Source organism: Chrysemys picta, chromosome 4, assembly GCF_011386835.1.
Source record: "Chrysemys picta bellii isolate R12L10 chromosome 4, ASM1138683v2, whole genome shotgun sequence".
Classification (NCBI taxonomy): Eukaryota; Metazoa; Chordata; order Testudines; family Emydidae; genus Chrysemys; species Chrysemys picta.
The window spans coordinates 54,824,265-54,844,128 of NC_088794.1; the positions used below are offsets into that span (position 1 = coordinate 54,824,265).

At 58.9% G+C, this 19,864-nt stretch overlaps 1 protein-coding gene across 1 annotated transcript in view; it reads right to left on the reverse strand.

Annotated features, from left to right (window-relative positions):
- Positions 1–5,718: 5,718 nt before the first annotated feature.
- LOC135983260 (kinesin-like protein KIF21B) overlaps positions 5,719–19,864 on the reverse strand; it is a 42,887-nt gene continuing 28,741 nt past the window's right edge. Inside the window, exons 27-34 of the mRNA XM_065594070.1 lie at positions 18,947–18,985; positions 16,727–16,863; positions 16,049–16,229; positions 14,843–15,007; positions 13,904–14,021; positions 12,656–12,826; positions 10,922–11,121; positions 5,719–9,575 (exon numbers count right to left, since the gene is read on the reverse strand). Coding sequence (XP_065450142.1) covers positions 9,521–9,575; positions 10,922–11,121; positions 12,656–12,826; positions 13,904–14,021; positions 14,843–15,007; positions 16,049–16,229; positions 16,727–16,863; positions 18,947–18,985 — 1,066 coding nt within the window. The 3' untranslated portion in view covers positions 5,719–9,520. The remainder of the gene's footprint in view (positions 9,576–10,921; positions 11,122–12,655; positions 12,827–13,903; positions 14,022–14,842; positions 15,008–16,048; positions 16,230–16,726; positions 16,864–18,946; positions 18,986–19,864) is intronic.

The following is a 19,864-nucleotide window of genomic DNA, read 5'->3' on the forward strand; positions in this document are numbered from 1 at the left end:
TTAACACATCAGGAGCTGACTGGTAGACATTCAAATCAGAGCAAGTTTGAGCCAGCAAGAAAAGAAACTAACTCCTCTCAGAGCAAGGCTGCTAGTCAATGGGTTCAGGAGACAGATGTTACCCAAATGGGTGTCAGTGAGGCCATCCGGCAGTTAGGGGGACCTGCTGGTCATGCCTCTGTATACCTAGGTGGAGTAAAGAGTACCTGCCTAACAGATACTGGTTCTCAAGTTACTTGCATATGTGAAACTTTCCGTAATGAGCATTCATCTTATCGAAAGTTACAGGCAATTGGCAGTATAGTTCAGATAGAAGGGGCAGGAGGGCAAATGGTTCCATACCTGGGATACATAACCTTGAAGATATGATTCCCAAAGTTCGGCTGTGGGACTAACAAACAACACGTGCTGGTGCGTAAGAAGACCGGAGCCCTTGGGATGGTGGTGGATTATAGAAAACTGAACAGCATTACCAGAAAGGATGCCTATCCATCACCCAGGATAGAAGAAACCACAGAGGGATTAAGGTACCTAACTGCAAAAGTAAATCCCCCAAGCTCCCTGATCAGCTGCCCCCTCACCCTGTAGATGCCTGCGTGTGTGGGCATGTGCCCAGGCACCCGAGTCCTGACCTCAAAGCCTGCGGCCTGACAGATCCCCAAACTGGGCCTCAGCTGCTTGGCCTTTGCACACAATTGGGTCCCTCCAAAACACAGCCGAGGTGGGGTGCTGCCTCCCCCCTTGCACTCACTAGCCCAGTGGTTGGAGCAGTCACCTCCATGTGGGGTGCCTGGGGTCAAGCCACTGCTCCAAATGAGGCCACAAGGTGACAGCCGATCTCCCACCTCCCTGCTGTGTGCCCGGAGCCCTGGGCCAGCGTCTCCTCCACATTTGTTGGAGAAATCAGGGGATGACATAGCTCAGTCTCCTCACTCCTGGAGCAGGTTCACAGCTGGGCCTCCCAACTGGAGCTAGATAAGGGCAGAGCTCCCTGGGCAGGCCGGGCTTAGCACATGCCCTCCCCATGGCATTTCTGAGGGGTCGCTCAGCAGGCTGGCCTCCCCGGAGCCTGGGTGGCAGCAGGAGGGCACCTACACTTAGGCCCAGGGAGGGGGAGATCTACAAAGGGGGCTCGGGTATTGTCAGGCTGCACGTAAGTGCCCATCTGTGCACTGGGGGCCAGGGGGAGGGTATGTAACCCACACACCTTCTGGGTGTGGAGTTCTGGCCCAGCTAGTGACACTGAGCCCACTTAGAAGGTGGGGTGTGTGTGTGGAAATGAGTCTGCTCTACAGCCTTAGCTAAGAGCCAGTTGGCTTTTAGCTCATGCACTAAGCTTCCAAGGTCCCAGGTTCCATCCCGGACAAGCCCCCATGTGTAACGGTGACAGACCCCGGTCGTCAGCAGGCGGGATTGAACCTGGGACCTGTGGAGCTTAGTGTATGGTTCTCAAGTCTGCGCTACAGCCTTAGCTTACCTCTCTGTCTCTAAGTGGTCTCAGTGTCACTAGAGCGGACAGAACACCACACCCAGAAGGTGTGTGGGTTACAGGTAAATACAGGCAGGGATAAGGCACTCAGATACTGCAGTGATGGGGGAGTCCTACAAATAGTGAGTGAATGGGATTTGTTGTGACTTCTTGACTGTGGCTTGAGGCCCCCCCTCAGCTGTGGAGGGGACATTTAACGAGGGTTGCTGGTTGTTCCTACTAGTCTGCTGCCTCCTGCCATCCCAGCCTGCTGCCTCCTTGTCGTGGGCCGAGAGGTACAGCACTGGCCTGGTCTGCTGGGGCTCTCCTGAGCGCCACGGCTCTGACCTCTGCTTCCTTCCTTTCAATCGTAGTCCTCAAAGGCTTGCAGCAGGACAGCAAGTCCTAGGTCTGCTGCCTGGCTTCTCAGACCATCCTGATCCTAGATGCCTTCAGGGACCAACCCCCCTCCGGCTGCAACTACAGACCTTCGCCCGCAGGATCAGAAGGATGTGTGCTAGGTAGAGCCCAGTCACTGGAGCTGCCGGCTGCCCCTGCTCCGCTAAAAGCCAGCCTCCCTCCTTTGGGGCTTTGTGAGCCTGCCTGAGCAGGGTGAAACACATGGTGTCTAGGGGGGAGGCTCTTCCCACCACCCCACCACTCTGGCTTCTTCCCCATTGGCCACCTGCCCCACTGTGTGCAATCCCTCCTCATACAGAGCAGCCCCAATCCTCAATTTCATTTTGATGCGTTTATTTATGAAGATAGCGCAAGGAACAGACACATCCATTGGAAAAAAACATGTACTGCATGAGGCTTAAATAACCCCAGTTACAGTAATACATCGAGGTATAAAATCTATACACACCTTGTCCTATACCCAGAACACAGAACGCGCCGCTGGGTCCCACAACCCATACACAGAAAAGCCTCAGCAAGCATTGACATCTCTAAAAACATCTCAGGGCAAGAAAAGGCACCTGCTGTTTGCAACACTTGTACAGTATAGACACAGGGTGAGGGCGAGACTCAGTGACCAGTGTTAGGTCTGCTCCATCTCTACTGTCTGAGGTTCCATACACAGCTGTTCACCCTCAAAATGCAGGGTAGGGATAAAGTTACTATCCCATCACCAAAAGAACCTCAATGTAAAGCAGTGCTCCTTCCTGTGCCTAGGGTGGGGGAGAAATCACGCAGATGGCTACACTAAAGGCAGGTATCATCCCAGGGTAAAGCAGTGCTGTAGTGTAATATGGAGGAGCCCCTGGATGAACAGGGTGAGGCATGGGACAATACAGCTAGGAGTTGCAGGGCTGGGCACCAGAAGAATCTCCTGGTGGAACTTTGGGGCATGGCAGGGAGGGGTGGCAGGATCCCTGCTCTGGGTCAGTCCCAGTGCCAATGGCCCACTGCCTTTGCAGAGACACGAGGCCACTGATGAAGGCTGTTCGTCCTACTCCCCTGGGTCTCGCAACCCAGCTCCCCCAGGAGAGAAGCTTTGCCCCAGGAACATTAAAGCAAGCAACTTTGCTGTTAAGGGTGAGAAGGGAAGGGGAGACACTGACCATGTGATGGCACCAGTCAACAGAGAGAAATCTGACCCTTGTGCTCTTTGGGGGAATCGTACCTGAAACGGGGGTCAGCGGCAGGCATGATGGGAATGCGGTCGGCAGTGCGATGGGGTGGAAGGGCTGATTGTAAAGGACCAGGAAGGAAGCAGGGTCCTGGGAGAGGGTCAGTGCCAGGCCATCCCGTTGCTCATGAGACTCCACCTTCCAAGTAGTACGGCTCCAGGTCTGTAACCCTTACGCTGGGGAGCACTGACAAGTGAAGGCCCCTGCCTCAGGCACCCATCCCTGCCCAACATAAGGGCTGCAGAATGGAGCCCCAGCAGGGGGGTTACTACTGTGTCCTGAGGAGCATAAGGGATGGAACCTGTCGGAACCACAGGCTTCCCCCAAGGCTTTGGGGGCTAAAGGAGTCGGCTTCTGAACTGGACACTGTGCCCTGTCACCAGTGATTAGTGGGAACCGGGCTAGCACTCTGGCTCTACGGTGCTAACAGCTAATTGGGGGCCTGAAAGGGGTGAGCCGTGGGGTGCTAGACCTTAGTCAGCCCTGCCCCTGCAGCACACATGGTAGCAGATGGGACAGAGTGAGTCCCAGCTCCAGGAGGGTACCGCAGCCAGTGCTGCGAACGGGGCTGCATGGCCCGTACAGCCGGGAGAGGACAAGGGTGGAGCATTTGGGGGTAGGGGGGGAGGTGGGGAGAATCTGGCAGGAGTCTAGCGAGAAAGCAGAGCAAATAGTGCAGCAACAGCGAGTTCAATTGTCTCCACTGTCAGGGCCTGGCCCCCCTGGAGAGATCTGCATGAGCAGAGGCTGCACCGACAGCAGGTGAGGGAACAGGGCCCCTGGGTGCCACGCTAGGGGTACATGCAGTGCCCTGCAGTGTAAACAAAAAGGAAAGTCATTCCAGGCAGCTCAGACTTTAACTTACATCATCTCCCCAGTGGTCAATTTCACCATCCGTCTGCAGGAGGCGCCATTGCTGCAGTGGCCTTGAGGGCTACCTGTGCTGACCTGTCCCTCCCATTGAAGGCCAGTGGAGCCACTCCCTGAATTCAAACCCCCTTCATGTGCAGTGCGTAGGGGAAGGCAGCCAATGGCCTGTCAAGTCTTGGATGGTTTCAGGGCCAGAAAGGGGAATGGAGAGAGAGGAGGTGGGAGCAGGGTGGAGAGAGGTTGGTGGTCAGATGCAGACGCCATTTGTAAGGGTGTAGGTTACGCATCCATAAATGAGTGTGTGTCTCTGGGCCTGACTCTGGTGGCCCCACAGACTCTGCAGTGACAGGGCAGAATCAGAATCAGGGCTAGGGAGACGCAGCTGACTGCAGTTCCCAGGCCTGCATCCACGTTGGGCTCCTTTCAGCCCCTGAGTTACTGGGCTACAGCCCCGCTCACTCCCCACCCCGGGTGCTGGTGCCAACACCAAGGAGACTTGTGGGGGTGAATTTATCTCCTGAGCCCTCGCTGTCCTGCCCTGTTAGCTGCTTCCCAGACTACACACCCAATTAAACTCTCCCAGCTCACACACGGTCACCATTACTGTCACCCACTGCCCCTGCATGGAGGCATTTGTTCCCCATCTCCCCACCTTACATGGTAACATCAGGATGATTGTATCCAAAGGGACCTCTTGATTTGTACTGTTCTTTTCCCTGTGCTGCTGCCTGAAAGCACAACCATGTGCAATCACGAGCAGGCAGATTTTGAAGACAAGGAACAAAATATGACTCCTTAGTTCTTCCAAGAGGCTAATGCGCCCAGCTACCAAAGACAGCAGGGGTACATCGGGGGTGTGCTTTGAGTTACTGGCCCCCAGAAGGGGTGCAGCATATATAGTTTAGGGGAATGTGCTTCCTTTTTGATTGTACATTACAAAGCTGCCCCTTATTCCCATGATTAAGTGGCATTGTGCTTTCAGCTGGGGCTGGTCCAGGATTTGCTCCCTGGTTACGAGGAAGGATAGTTTTGTGGCTAAAAATCCAGGGAGCAGATCCTCAGCTGCTGTAAACCATCCTCGCTCCATCCATGAAGCTGTGACCATTTTCACCAGCTGAGAATCTGACCCGAGGGCCTTTGGATTCAGAAAGAAATGGACATTAATCCAGCAGCTGGGAAAGAGTCCCTGTTAGGGGCCATTTCAGCCAAAACACAAGCTGTATACAACATGAGCTTAGGGGAAACGCCATACCCCTGCTCTCCCATGGGTCCTGAATATGATGCCACAGGAGGCTCTTGTTAAATTAGGGTTAAGTGCAGCCAGATCATGGTAAAATCGGTCACTGCATGGTTCCAGACAAGGAGCCATTCCCAGGTGGCCACAGCCAGCATCAGGACCAGGAGGGGTCATGAGGGCGCATATCGATTTCACTAAATCTCAGAGGGCCCCACTTCCCAGGTCCTCAGCTTCAGCCGAATCAGCGTCAGGCTACGTCAGTGCTTTCAAGAACAGGCAGCCGGGGGCTTGGCCCGGGCCCTTCTGGGCTCACAGCAGGGTTATTGTGGGTTCGAGAGGCATTCCGATGTTCGCCCGGCCCACGCTGGCTCAGGGTGGCATTCGGACTCCTCTTGACAACCTGCAGACAGGGTCCCCATGTAAGAGTCAGGTCATGATTTTCAAGAGCGGCTAGTTGTTTCAGGGGCCCAGCCCATGACCCCTTAAAGAGAAAGCCCTGAGCACCCCTGTCTGGAGGTCAGGCCCCGTCAAGTGTCAAGTTGGGCCCTCCAACAATCAGAGGCCCTTTTTCAAAGGCCAAGGGGGGCATTTTTCAAGCAGAGCAAGGTGCGGTATGTCACACTGCGATTCTAAGGCAGGACAAGCCGCCAGGACCCGAGCGGTTCAGCAACGCAGGTGTCAGCAGACTGTGCGTTTCCAGGACAAATTCAAGTTTCAAAATCATTAAAAAAAAAAAAGGCTCAGACCGTGAGGTAGCTTAACCAAAAGAACCCCCCATATGACACCCCCCCCAAATGAAAAAAGACCGCAGGTGCACACACAACTACAGTACAACACAGCCCCCGCCTGCTCTCCCTGCCACACAGGGAGAGGAGCCGGCAGGGGCACCTCAGGGGAAGGGCTTTGCCCAGCACACGGGAGCTGACAGTGGACACACGCCAGGTGCTTTGAACTGGATCATATGATGCCGGCTGGCTGGGCGCCAGCCATGGCCTCGGGACAACTTAGGAGGAAATTTCCATCTTTCAACCTGCTTGTTCCTATTGACCTCCTGTGGGGTTTTGCTGGCCGGGAACGCCACGAGATGCAATCGCTTGGTGCGAGACAGAGGCCCAGCCCCCATGAGCGCTCGGTCTTGCAACGTGCTGCGGGTCACTGGAGCGGCGTTGCCTGGGATAAGCCCCGAGGGAAAGAATCGGGGAATCCCAAGAAGTGGCCACTGGGCTACATGCCAGTGAAATCTTCCCTTCTCATGCAGCGACCCCCACTGAGCGCCTGATCCAAACTCCATGGAGGTCAATGGGAGACTTTCGGCTGGCTTCGGATCAGGCTCTTAAAGAGCAGATGAAGCCCCATTAAAGCAGAGACACCACTGCCCTGGCTGCCTCCTGCCCCCAGAGCCAGTCACACCTGCCAGGGCAGAGCGGATGTCAAGTGTTACCCCATGACAGCAGCTGCATTCAACAGCCCTTGTGACAAGCAGAGACTCAGACATCCTCCTCCAGGGTACAGACCCCCCACCCACGCACCAGTGACATGAGCTCCCATCCTCTTCATTTCAGACAATTCACGTTTGCTTGTCCCTCTTGTTGCCAAATGGAAAAAAAATCCATCTTTTCTCTCCCAGCCAGTTTAATCCTGTTCCATGGGGGGGGGGGGGAGATCTTGGATATAACCCACTCTCTTGGTGGCTGGAACGCATCACTTTAACCTGCGGTCCCCTCCCCCATGGCATCGGCAGAGCCCTGGGGATGCTTCTCCTTTCGTTGGTGGCAGGAGTGGGAGAATGATGGGTGGTTGTCATGCGTAGCTGAGCAAACCAAGTCACTGTGTTTGGATCCCCCAGAGCCAGCACCCTGGCAGGACTTCCGAGCTCCCCATCCCGGTGAGTAGCCAGATGCTCAGAGGCATGATGGAAATGAACACGTTTTCCCACCTCAGAAACACTGCTTTGTTTCCACAGAGCAGCAGCGATTGGAGGCAATTTTTACTTTGTCCAGCAGGGGGCGATCAATCAGTTTTTGTAGGGTTTGCTACTGCAAGACAGGGCGGCTGGATTATCAAAAGGCAAAACAAATAAATAAAGAGGCTGCTGATGTTTAGAAAGTGGAAACATTTCCCATCCAGTTTATAAGTTTGAAAGGAAGTCAAATCTGGGGTAAGAAGCCCTTGGTGTTGTCCTTTGAGCTGCCGTGTAGAAGGACACCAGGGGAAATCACCTGTTAACCAAAGATACTGACGCTCTTGGATCCCAGAGAACACACAATCCATTGCTGATGGAGTTAGCTGAAGAGCCAACACTTCACCGCCCCCAGCACATCAACGGGAATCAATCCATATAACCAGACTCCAACCGCCGCTTCCTACGTGACGTGTGGAGCGACACAAGAAACGCACCTGGGGAAAACGGCCAGCCTGCTGCGGTTCCCTCAGGTCCGTTTCGCGGCAAGTTATGCACCCCCAGGGCATTAAGCAGCAGCGAGAAGCTGGCTGACCAAGGGTGCGACTGCACTGGGCGTTGGCTGCGTGGGACTGGGATGCCTTAGCCAGTCCTTAGGGGAGGAGGGAGGGAAGGTAGCGAAAGACCCCAGTGAAAGTGAGTCCATGTGCTCTGGGGACTGCAGCGCTGTGGGGTGCCCACGTGACTCTGGCAGCCGCAGGCACTTGGCTGCAGATGCCCCGGAGGAAGGGGGGCACCCAAGCATGGCGGAAGATGGTGGTGAGAGACCTTACGGAATTTTGACCTTTATAAAACCCAAATCTGGGGTGACCTTGGTGATTTAGTGTCTTGTGCCAGACTGGAAGTGCAGATGGGTGGCAAGCAGAGCATGGGCAGGCCATGGGCAACCCCTCATTGCCCCCCCCAGCTCTGCTAATGCACCTCAAGTCTCATGTGGGCCCCTCCCGCTAATCCCATCCTCCCCTTCATCCAGCTCCATTCTAGCCCTGCCCCGCTCCCTGCTACCGATCCCGTCCAGAGCGCCCCATGCCCTCTGCCTTTGCCAACGCACCTCTCTCTTGACTACATAACCGCTCCCTACCCGCCCTTCCACCCACTACTCTAATCCCAGACCTCTCCCAAGCCAGGACCCACAGGCCGGCAGGCAGGGAACTGCCCCAAGCAAACCTAAACCCCTCCTCTGTGATGGTGCAAAGAGCTTAGCCCTTTTCCCAGCATTAAAGCCTTTCCCAGCTATTAAAAATCCCCAGGTCCCAATCCGTTCTCAAGGGTGCTTAAAACATTCTTTAAAACCCCACTCTAAAAGCTTCGATCCCTTCCCGCAGCAGCTGGGAACGAGCTTGTCCCATGCACAGCAGAGATGGCACCAAGCCGGGTGTCCAAATGGGCAGTGAGGGGACCACAGGGAAGAGCTAACCGACCAGTGCGGGATTAAGGCTCAGTCAGGTCAGGGGGTACCTAGAGTGAACAGATCCAGAAATTTCACTTTTCCTTGGAGACGCCCACAGGGATTTTCCTGATGTGCCAGCTTCCTTCTCTCCACCCCCGGGGCAGAAGGGGGGGGCATCCTGGCTCTGAACAAGGTGGGTCAGATGCAGAGGTCGACAATTGCCAGGCAGCACGCAGATTTGGTCAAGAGACCCAGCGATGGAGCTGCTGCCGGAGCCCCTTGCAAGGAGCCCCAGTGCAGTGCCAGGGTTGGAAAGCCGTCTTTGGGAGCGGGTCATTCCCCAGCGGTGCTCCATGCACCCTGCTGGTGCCAGGCTGGGGTCGGCCCTGAGCGTGGCACTGGGGTGATCTTCGGGCAGCACACAAGCCCTCTCCATATTTCGGTACCGGCCGGCAGAACCCAGCTCTGCTGAACGACGAGGTGTGGAGCGGGGCCTGCAGCTGCTTCCAGAGGGAAGGAGACCCCTGGCACCCGGGAGGTGCAGAGGCCAGCAGCAGGATGCAGGTGGCAGTATCCCTCTCACACATCCAGGCTCTGGGGCGTGGGGAGTGCTGAACCGGCTGTGGGACAGACTGGAATGATCCCGTTGAGTCTCTCAGCTTGGGGTCCTCCCCGTGGCTGGCAAGGCCATGTCCCGAAGCACTGCCTGGCCACGCCCCGGTCAGCAGAAAGCCCTCTGCATCATGGAAACCCAGCGTGGGGCTGGACGGGAACGACGCCCCCTAGCTGTGGGAGCTGGGAGTTCACAAAGCCCCAGCTGAGATGCCGTGACCACAGAGTCCTGGAAACTGGAGCACACACAGGCCAGGCCGCTCCCAGCTCTTCACAGCCAGGGAGAGGGGCTGGGGCCTGGGCCTGGCAGGGAGCCTGAGAGTTGCCCTGGCTCCGGCCTTTCCAGTGCCTAGGTCGGGCCGTTCAGGAATCTTCTCCGGCTCCAGAGCTTCACCGTCAGGTCGCTGGGGAAGGAAGAGAGAGAGGGGAAGTGAGGCCAGGGGCTGCCCCCACCCCAGCTGGGAGAGGCAGCATAGTGAGTACAATCAGCTACGGGCCACGCCCTGCCCCCAACTCCCCCACCCCAAAATGCATCACGCTGCAGCGCAGGAGAGCAAGACCGCTGTGCCCCAGGCAGGCGGGCACCGGCGCAAGGAGGGAGCAGATGCACCCAGCTGCCCGCCAGCGGGATAATCCCCCAGAGCGCCAGTAACGGGGCACTCGGACAGAGCGCAGGCTCAGCCAGTGGCACCTCACTGGCAGTGGCCAGTGACGCAGTGGGGGGTGGGGATGGGGCACGGATCCCCCCAGCAGTGGCCCAGGAGGAGCAGTAGTCAGATGGGCAAACCCAAAGCAGCACCAAGCTGGCCGCTGGATCCAATCATCTGGGGGCCGGGGAGGGCCAAGAGGACAGTCTCCTCTTGCAGAGAGCTCTACATGGGGGGAAAATCCAAAAGAATCTCATACCGTTAAGAAGCAGCTGAGACCAGAGCGGAGAGAGAAAAGGAGAGAGAGCCGGAGAGGGGGTGAGAGCCAGAGAGAGCAGGAGGAGGGTCAAGGCAGGCTAGTGGCATGCCCCTTTATGGCAAGGACGCGGCGAGGAAGGCAGGGGGTGAGCCCAGGCACGTAAGTCCATAGCTTTACCCGGCAGTCACTGCGGCACAGAGAGAAACAGAGGGAGGGCGGGGGGGGGAAGAGAAAGGAAAGGAGAAAAGGGACATGGTCGGAAAAGAGGAGATCAGAGACGGTGCCAGAGACATTGTGAGCCCGGGGACCCTCTCTAGGGGCCAGGGCTGTGCGCAGGGGCCAGGGAGCGGAAGGAGGGGTGGTGGCGCTCTCATTGGAGATGCACAAGGTGCCCTCAAGGAGGAGCTGGTGCCCGGCTGGCAGGAAGCCCGTTCTCTGCGCGGAGGGTGGCAGGGCCAGCAGCACCAGGTCTGGCTAGTCCCGGCACATCGACGGAACTGGCAAGAGCATCCCAAAAGCATGACCAGCGCTTGGCATAATGGGATGGGGCAGAAGAGCCTCACCGTGGGGCAGCCTAACAATGGCTTAGAGATGGAGGAGACGAGAGGCTAGATGGGGAGGGGTTGGGGGCCCTGCAGCCGACTGCTGCCCCACACCAAACCGCCTGCAGCCCAGCTCAGGGCTGTTCCCGTCCCTCGCTCCCTGTGCCATTCCAGGCCCTGCCACATGGGGGGAGCAACAGTGGGTTTGGAGAGCTCCTGCAGCTCTGCTGCACTGGGGTGAGTTAGGGGTCAGACCTCCCTCCCCCATGCCTCAGGGGCCTAGCCCAGCCCACTGCCCTCACCTGGAAGCAGTGAATATGTGCTTGGAATTGGTGCAGATGGCATTGATGGGGCTGTCGTGGCCCTTGATCTCCCCAACGGGCGTGAAGTTCTCCACGTTCCAGACCTTCACCACGCCCCCGCGGCAGGCGCTCAGCAGCATGGGGCGGCCGGGGACGAAGGCCAGGGCGCAGACCCAGTCCTTGTGCGCGTTGGGGATTTGCTGGCAGGCACAGAGACAGGGCAGAGCCAGTGAGCGCCCACGAGCCACGCTGCCAGCCGGGGCCATCAAGACCCAAACCGCCCCCTGAGCTCCAGGGCAGGGTCAGGCCAGCAGCCAGAGCCAGATGCTGGGTTTGCAGCTGGCTGCTGGCTCTGTAATGGGCTGATGCAAACCCCCCACATCTGTACCGTGGCTGAGAGCTGGAATTTTTAAGCTCCGCTCGATTTCTCATCAAGCAGCAGCCGAGGATTTGAATTCAAGACAAGGGGACTCTGGTGAGCTACAGAAGCAGCTCAGCAGGAGAGAAGAGGGCTCCGCCCCAGGAGAAAATTGCTCATTGGGATTGACCAGGGGATCTCCAAGCTCTGATCAATCCAAGCCGTGCTGGCAACCCGGATACGAGACACACAAGATGGGGGAGAGAATCTCTTTGATTGGACCAATTTCTGTGTGTGGGGGGAGAGGGGGGGTGGAAGGGACAAGTCTGCAAACTCAGCTCTTCTTCCAGGGTGGGGCTTGAAAGCTTGTCCCTTCCACCCACAGGAGCTGGTCCAATAAAAGAGATTTCCCCCCCACCCACCCATCTCTCTAATTATTTGTCTGCCATCAATCCTCAGCGCTCCAGTGGGAAGAAAAATGAGCGTTAGCCTCATTTCATAGGGGAGAGACTGTGGGGGAGGGTCACACAGCCACAAATGGTGACTAGCTCTGGGCAGCTCCATTTTGGGGGACACCCCGACCACCCCATTTTCAGAGGGGTGGAGCCCCCACCGCTCCCCTTGACTCCCACAGTGCCCAGCTCCTCTGAACAACCCGGCCCTGGGCGGGCACACGGTAGGTTCTCCACAACAGAGGCTCCCCCCCGCCACCAAAAAAAAAAAAAAAAAAAAAATCAATGGAGGCCTCTGAAATGTTAGCCAAGTCTCATGGCAGAGCCAGACCTCCTGCCTCCCAGCACCGGCCTGCACGCCCCCTTCGGCTGCTGCTCTATCCCAGACCCACCGGAGGCCGTCCCCGCACTGCTGCGCGCCACCACTGACCTGGAGAGCCAGGCACCGCGGCCTGTGGGGCCCGGAGACCAGACAGCCACACTCACTGGGGTCAGAAACAGGGACAACGCCGAGCGCTATCTACCCCCCAGACCAACCTGTCCCCCTTCCCCATAGGCCACTGAGCCCTTTAGCCACAGCAGGTGGGGCCCAGCCCTATAGAACTGGCTACCGTGCATTGCCCATGGCTTTAAACTGCCTTCGGGACCCACCCTGCCAGCCACTGTCGTTTGCAACCCCCGGGGCTCTTCCATTGCCTGGAGGCCCCATGTGCAACGTAGGCATGGGGTCCCTGTGTCTACTCTCTGATCCTCTGCCCCCAGGACAGTGGGAGCACTCTCCAGACTGGACAGTGACTCTCCAGCAGGTTCTAAGTCCTCGCTCCAGACCCTGGCACCGGCCCTCAAAATGGCACGCTGCGGGTCTAGCCCATCTCTCTGCCCCCCGCCCAGCAGCAGGGCCTTCCTGCTCGTCCCCCTCCGTACCTGGAGGAGCTCCTGCTGCTCCAAGTCCCACTTCTTGATCCCGTTGTCCCTGGAGCCGCTGAAGAGCACGTCGCCCTGGATGGCCAGACACTCGATGCCGTCGTAGTGCGGGGGCTCGAAGTTATGGGTGGGACCGACGTTCCCCACCACGCTGTCTGCAATCTCAAACATCTGCAAGGCAACAGCCAGGAGGGCAGCTGCTGTGAACCCCGGTGGCAAAGGAGGAGACCAGCCGCTCTCAGGTCATTAGGCCAGCAACAGCCCTTTCAGCAAGGCAGGGGGATGGCGAGAGCGTCCGACCACACAGCTACCACTGGGATGCTGAGCCACGGCCCAGTGAAATGAGACAGGGATGGATTGGCAGCGGCAGGGTTCTGCCTGCTTACGCCACGCTGGGATCCTTGGGCAGAGGCCATGTGGGGACACGATGGCTCAGCACTAGGGCTGAGATAGAGGTCGCGGGTTCGAACCTCACCCGGCTCAGCTGGGACTGGAAATCTCCACCTCCTCCAATGGTTTGGTGGCCAACATGCGGACGCAGCTCAGCATCTGGCTGGCAGGGGCCACGTTGCAAAAACAAAATAGCCTCCTTGGCAGCAGGTTCAGCAGAGACCACAGAGGGCAGGAGGAGGTGGGTTCCACCTTCCACAAGTGAGGCGTCAGGAGCAAGCGGGGGGTGCGAGGGAAGGCCTGGGCCGGGCACCTGGAATTTTGGTCTCCACGGCTGCCGAGCTGCCCAGCACTTTGAGACATGGCAGCTCCTCCAGCATTTCCCGGATCTGGGTTCCAGGACGCTCTTAGGGGCAGTGCACAGACCCTGCTCCCCGTGACCCACAGACACACCTGGCAGGTGTGGGGACAGGAACGCTGGCCAGCTGCAAAGCCACCAGGTCCTTCAGGCCACAAGCGCTGGGGGGTGGGGGGGGGCTCATGGCATTTCTCAGACCCTGGTGGCATTTGCAAATGTGCTCAGTACTGGCCTCCCTCTGCACCCGTTGAGATCAACGGGACGGCTCCTTCCCGCCCCCCATGGGAGCGGAGTTAGGCCGACGCTGGGCGCTCTGGACAACCCCACCCAGCATGTCCCCTCCTCGCCAGGCCTTTGGTGGGCAGCGAGCCCCTGTAGCTGGCACCTACGGGAGAGCGGCTATGCATGGGGGTGGGGAGGGCTGGCACAAGCAGCAGTTCCTGGGCTCAAAGGCCCCTTGTGCTGCCTGTGAGCGGGAGGGAGGGAGGGTCCCAGGGTACCTTGACGTAGTGATCCTTGGAGCCGGTGACGACCAGGTCATGGTTGCTCGCAGTCTGGTTCACAGTGAGACACATCACAGGCCCGATGTGGCCGGTCAGCTTCCCGATAGGCTGCAACCTACAAGCAGGAGCCCGGGGCGTCAGGGTCTGGGGTGCGCTCAGCAGGAGGTGCTCGTTCCTGCAGGCCCTTCGCTGGCCCAGTCTCCAAGGCTCCCAGCAGGGACCCTCCCAGCCCCAGGCCCCTCTCCACCATCCCAAGCAGAAGTGGGGACCTCGGGCTCCGGGGTGCAGAGCACGGAACAATCTCGGGGATACCACACCCCTCAGCACCATGGGCCGTGATCGTGGCCTTGGGCTAGGGGCGGGGAGCTGGGCTCAGGTGCAGTGTCAGGGGGTGACCGGCTTGTCCTCTGAGTCCCTAAGGCAGGGGCGGGGAGAGCTACGGCTCGCAGGCTGGATCCAGCCCGTTGGTTAATTTCATCTGGCCCGTGGCGCCCTCTCCCACCACCCGCTGCAGGGGAAGCCCCAAGCCTCCGCGCCCCCCTGGCAGGTGAGTGGCCCGTGATTGATTTTTTCTGTGGGTCAATGGCCAGTGACAGAGAAAAGGTTCCCCACCCCTGCACTAAGGGCTGCAGCTGGGAGAGGAGCACTGGGTCCTGCTTTCAGCCACCCTTGGGCGTGATCAGCAGCTGCTGAGGCTGATGTAGTGCAAAGCCCAGGAGCAAACAGGCTAAGCTGCTCCACGCTGGGGTTTGTGCCAATGCAGCTTCCCCCGGTGCCAGTCCAAATCCGCCCCTGCCTCAATAACACAACTTCCAGCTGGGAGGGAGCGGGCCCCCGCTCAGCCCAGAACGACTGCTCCCTCTGCCTACGCAGCAGCCGTCTGCCTCCCCACAAGAGCTGCCCTCGCCTGGAGGCCCAAGTTAGCCCCGCCCGGACCTGTTGAGCTCCCAGATGCGGACGGAGTTCCCGGCGGCAGCGTAGAGCATGGTGCCGTTGGGGTTGAGCGCGATCTGGTTGATCTGGTGCTCGCCCTGCACGCTGGCGATGGTGCGGGTGGTGGTCCCGGCACAGGCGTCCCCGGAGATCACCTGACCCGAAGAGCTAAGCCGAAGAGACAAACAGGTGAGCCTCAAGGCAGAGACCCTCGGGGGAGGGAGGGGGCAATTTACAGTGTTGAATGGAAGATCTAGCCCGTTGTGGACTGATTAGAAGGCTGGACAGCGTCTGTCCCCAGCCATCTATAGGGGGAAGCAACGCCCCTTCCTGGCCACATGCAGTGCCAGTGGTGCCAGGATGAGACCCCCGCTCAGCCCCATGTTCCCTCAAGCCAGGAGCAATGGCACAGCAAGGGTGACCCAGGCAGCAGCTTTCGGGGGGTGCTCCCAAGGGAGGTGCCTTGCCACGCAGCCAGCCAGACCCATACCAGCAGGTGTGCCAGCGTCACAAACCTCACCCCTGGCCTGGAGTTGATGTTGACAGGCAGCCCAGGCATGTTCCCGCCAAGGGCCGGCGCTTCCATTTAGGCTACCTAGGCGGTCGCCTAGGGCACCAGGATTTGGGGGGGCGGCAATTTTGTGGCAGGGGGTCCTTCCGCGCTCTGGGTGTTTGGCGGCAATTCTGCGGTGGGTCCTTCACTCGTTCCAGGACCCGCCACCGAAGTGCCCCGAAGACCGGGAGCGTGGAAGGACCCCCCCACCGTTGAATTGCCAACGACGACCAGGAGCAGGGAAGGACCCCCGCCTAGGGCGCCAAAAACCCTGGCGCCGCTCCTGATCCTGCCAGTCAGATTTTAGGCCTGGGGCGGCCTAAAAGAGAAGTCTCAGTCTGTGGCTGGGCACCAGAGAGAGGGGCTGATTTGCTGGGGTCTGGAAACGGTGCTGGCAGCTGCAGATGGGTCATTACCCATCCTTGATCAAAGCAACTGTAGGGTGCACGGTGCCCCCCGAAACAGACGAGAGAAGCAACTGCCCTGAGAGCAGAGCACCAAGCCACGGAGCCTCCACGAGCCAGGCCAGGCTACAGCGACCAGCATTCCTAGACTCAGCCCTGCAGACCGGCCCGGCCTCCTGGCCTTTGCAATGCTGCCCTGAGTGCAGAACGCTGGCAGGGCAGCACGTTGAGCTCGGTGCGTCAGGTACTTACGTGAGGGTGCGGACGCACTTGGCTGAGTCCCGGATGTCCCACACCTTGATGTAGGAGGTGGAGACAGTGAAGACCAACCCTGAGTGGCTGCAGTACTTGATGGATACCACATTATTGGGGTGGCCCTTCAGCGAGGCGATTTCCTGGCCCGTCACCAGGTTCCACATTTTGCAGCTCCGGTCTGCGGGAGGAGGCAGGAGCACATGACACTGCAGGACCCTTCCCGTCCTCAGCAAAGGACCCTCATGGCTTCCTCTCTCCCCCCACCCCACCTCCCCCTGCTCCCACAAGTGCCCCAGGGGAGCTCAGTCCCTGTGGCCCATCCAGCCCCTGGCACCTCTGCCAGACCTGCCAACGGGGGGAGGGTCTATTAGTGCCAGGTGCGAGGTGAACATTCGGCCACTAGGAAACGGGCAGAGGCCCCAACAACTCGCTTCAGGGATGTCACCACACAGCTGTTCAGCCTAATGACTCGTGCAGCATTGCTGCACTCTTCTGGGCGGACCCAGAACTGCACCGGCCCGTTGTGGCTTTCAGGCAGGCCGGTGCCGTCTGAGCAAGAGGCTCCTGTCCTGCCCCCGCAGTTTGGGGTGGCTCAGCCCCTCCCCTGGGTAACAGGCTCACTCCCCAACGATCACACCCAGAGCTCAGGAGCCGGCCCGCCCCTGAGGCGCGCACCTTTGGATCCGGAGAAGAGCAGCTCGTCGGTGGCGTCCACGCAGAGAACGGGCTTGGAGTGTCCTTCCGCCACGGAGATGCACTGCAGCGGGGCTGTCCGGGTGCTCCTGGCACCGCCCACGGGGTTAATGAGGCCCCTTCCGTGGGAGAGAGAGAGCAAGGGCGTCAGCAGGAGGGCGCTGGCTGGGTGACCCAGGACGAAGCCAGATCCCGCCCCACGAGGCTGCCAGGGCCTGCTAGTGGGGCTCCGGAGCAAAGCAAACCACAGACAGAAGCTGCCGGGCAGCCTGCTCCCCAGACAGGTCCCCCGGGGCAGGTCACACCCCGTTGGTGCTAAGGGCTCAGGGACTCGTGCAGACCCTGCCTTGGCTTGGGGCAGGGGCTTGGAAACGAAACGGGCTTCACCCCCTGGCCATCTCGCTGCTGGCACAGATGAGCTACCCCCCTCCCGCCGTGAGAGCTGTGGTTGGCCCCTGTGCCCCATCCAGGCAAGATCCCGAAGCCAACAGAGTCCAGGCTGCTGCATGGCACACGCTGCCCCATCCCCTGTGGAGTCAGAGACTAGCAGGGACAGGCTGGCTCCGGACCGAACCTCCAGGCTTGAACAAACTGGGGCCCTGCTCCAGCCGTGCTATGTGGGGCATAAGGGCACCACCCTGTGACCAGCGGGGGGGGAAGCGCCCTCTCTCCATCTGACCCATTCCAGTTTTGCAATGAACTTCACCCTGTTTTGGCAGATGGGGAAGGGCTTTTTAACAGGTCACAATCGAATCAATGGCAGAGCTGGGAACGGAGCCCAGGAGTTCTCAATCCCCCGAGAACAGGGAGAGAACCCAGGAATCCTGGCTCCCTGGCCAGGTGACAATCCTGTCTCAAACCAGTTCTAGGCTTTGCCCCAGCAACAGCCAATGGGGCTGTGAGCAGAGTTCAGAGGGAGGTTCTAGAGCGCTGAGCACATGAGAATCGACACCCCTGAGGAAAGAGCCCAGGTGGAAGAGCCCATCATGGAGAGGGTTGATAGCCCCAAAGCAGCTTCCCAGCCAGGATCTCTAAGCACCTCCCCTCCTCCCAGCAGGGTTGGATTACAGGTGGGGACACTGAGGCAAAGGGAGGGGAAAGGGCTAGCCCAGGGTCACACGGCACATTTGTGGCATGGTTGGAATGGATTTTTTGAGGGGCGCTGAGCACCCACTACTCCAGCTGATGGTGCTCAGGGTGTCAGAGTCAAGCCCACGGTGTCTCAAATAGGCACCCAAAGGCCAGTGGGGAGATGCTCCTCTGCCAGCCTGGCCCTTTTGATGTGCAGGGAATGGGGGAAGGAGAGTTGTCCTGGCACAGACACTGCCTTGGGCTAGCGTAATTGGTTCTATGTGGCTCGTGTTGCAAACCCAGGCATGCTGGGGGCAGAGCCAGGGCCTTAGCTCACCCCATTAGGGGAACTCTGGGTTGTGGCATAGCCGGCAAGCAGCCCTTTGGGAGGTTGCAGTGAGTTAGAGCAACCCCAAGGCTGCTCTAATATATCTGGGAGGCTGCACAGGCCTCAGCAGCAGCCACAGGATCCTCGGTGCCAAGAGGCTGCACCCCAGGTGTTTACTCTTTGCAGATGGGGAAACTGAGGCACAAGCCAGGGATAACAATCCTGACCAGCCTCGCCATGGGTGCTAGGAGGCTGAAGCCACGTTTGTCAAGTGCTTGGAGATGTCTGAACTGAAGGTGCGAGAGAAGACAAAAAAAAAAAAAAAAAAAAAAAAAAAAAAGCGCATCATAGCCTGGACCCTCCAAGCATCCACCGGCTCCAACAGCTGGCCTGCCCTGCCTCTTGCAGCTAGGCCAGACACAGCGCGAGATATCATCACTACCCGCCCTGCCCTCGAGGCAGAATAGAGCATGCAGCTGCCCCCATTCAGTGAAAGCACCGTACGCTATCCGCTTAAACCCCCAGCACTGCATTTCAAGACGATGGCTCAGACCTTAAGGCACTGGAGACCAGAGGCAGAAAGGGACTTCCACAGCCGGACACGGCATGCCAGGGCCATGCAGGGAAGCAGAGAGAAGGAAAGAGGGACACACAGCGAGCAAGAGCAGCACCAGGACAGAGTCCCAATAGATTTAGCAAAGAAGCAAGGCCCAGAGTTTGGCCAGCACGGATTCAGCATGCAGGGCAGGGGGAGGGAAATGCGAGAAGCAGGAGAGTTCTAATCAATAGAAAGTTGTATGTACCTCAGCACCTCCGAGACAGAGGAATCGCTGTCGTCAGACCTAGGGACAGAAAATTAGCAGGATTACGGGAGAAAAAATCCCGGATGAGAGAGGCAGCAGCGGAGTCAGAGAGTGGAGTGTTGTTATTGCATCCAAGCTAGCGGGGTAGAGAGGGAGGAGCGGACACAGAAAACCAGAGAGGAAAGGGGCAGAGGAGCAGGAAGGGACACGTGGCTCGGACACAAGATCTTTCAGGCTGGACTGGAGTCATTCAGCCAGAAGGGACTGCTACAATCACCCAGTCTGACCAGTACAGTGCACGCCTGAGGCCTCGCCCGGGGATTCCTGCATCCAGTCTTCATTTAATCTTCCCATGGTCCCCCCTGTCATCACTGCCACCAGCCATCCAACCTAGCCCCTCAGGTTCCGCACTCCTGGTTTTGGGGTACGGCTGGGGCGTTCTGACACGGTCCGGCTCTGCGCTATCGTGCGGTCTGATAGCAGGCGGGATGGGGACCAGAGGCTGGTCCTGAGCTGCAGGCAGCGCCATGGGCTCCCTCAGGTTAGAACATCGCTGCCAAACTGGGATTCTGCAGGGAGGCAGATGGGAGGTGGTTGCTACCAGCTCCCACAGGGCCAGGCCCTCGGGGGCTGTAAATCAAAGCCGCTCTGCTGCCCCCACGGCAGCTAGGCCAATTTGCACCCGTGCAGGGGCTGGCCCGTGACGATCAAAGGCAGTCCTAAGGTGGGCTCGTTCCTCCATAGAAACCACAGGCTGCCACTGGAGAGCACCCCCACCCCACCTCCAAAGGGTCACAGCCCTTGGCACCAGGAGCAATCGGAGCACCTACGGGCCCCTGGCAGAAAGCTCACCCCACCCAGAGCAGCCATGTCACCTCCTGAGGGGGACCGGGACCTGTGAGCAGCCAGCATCTCCCC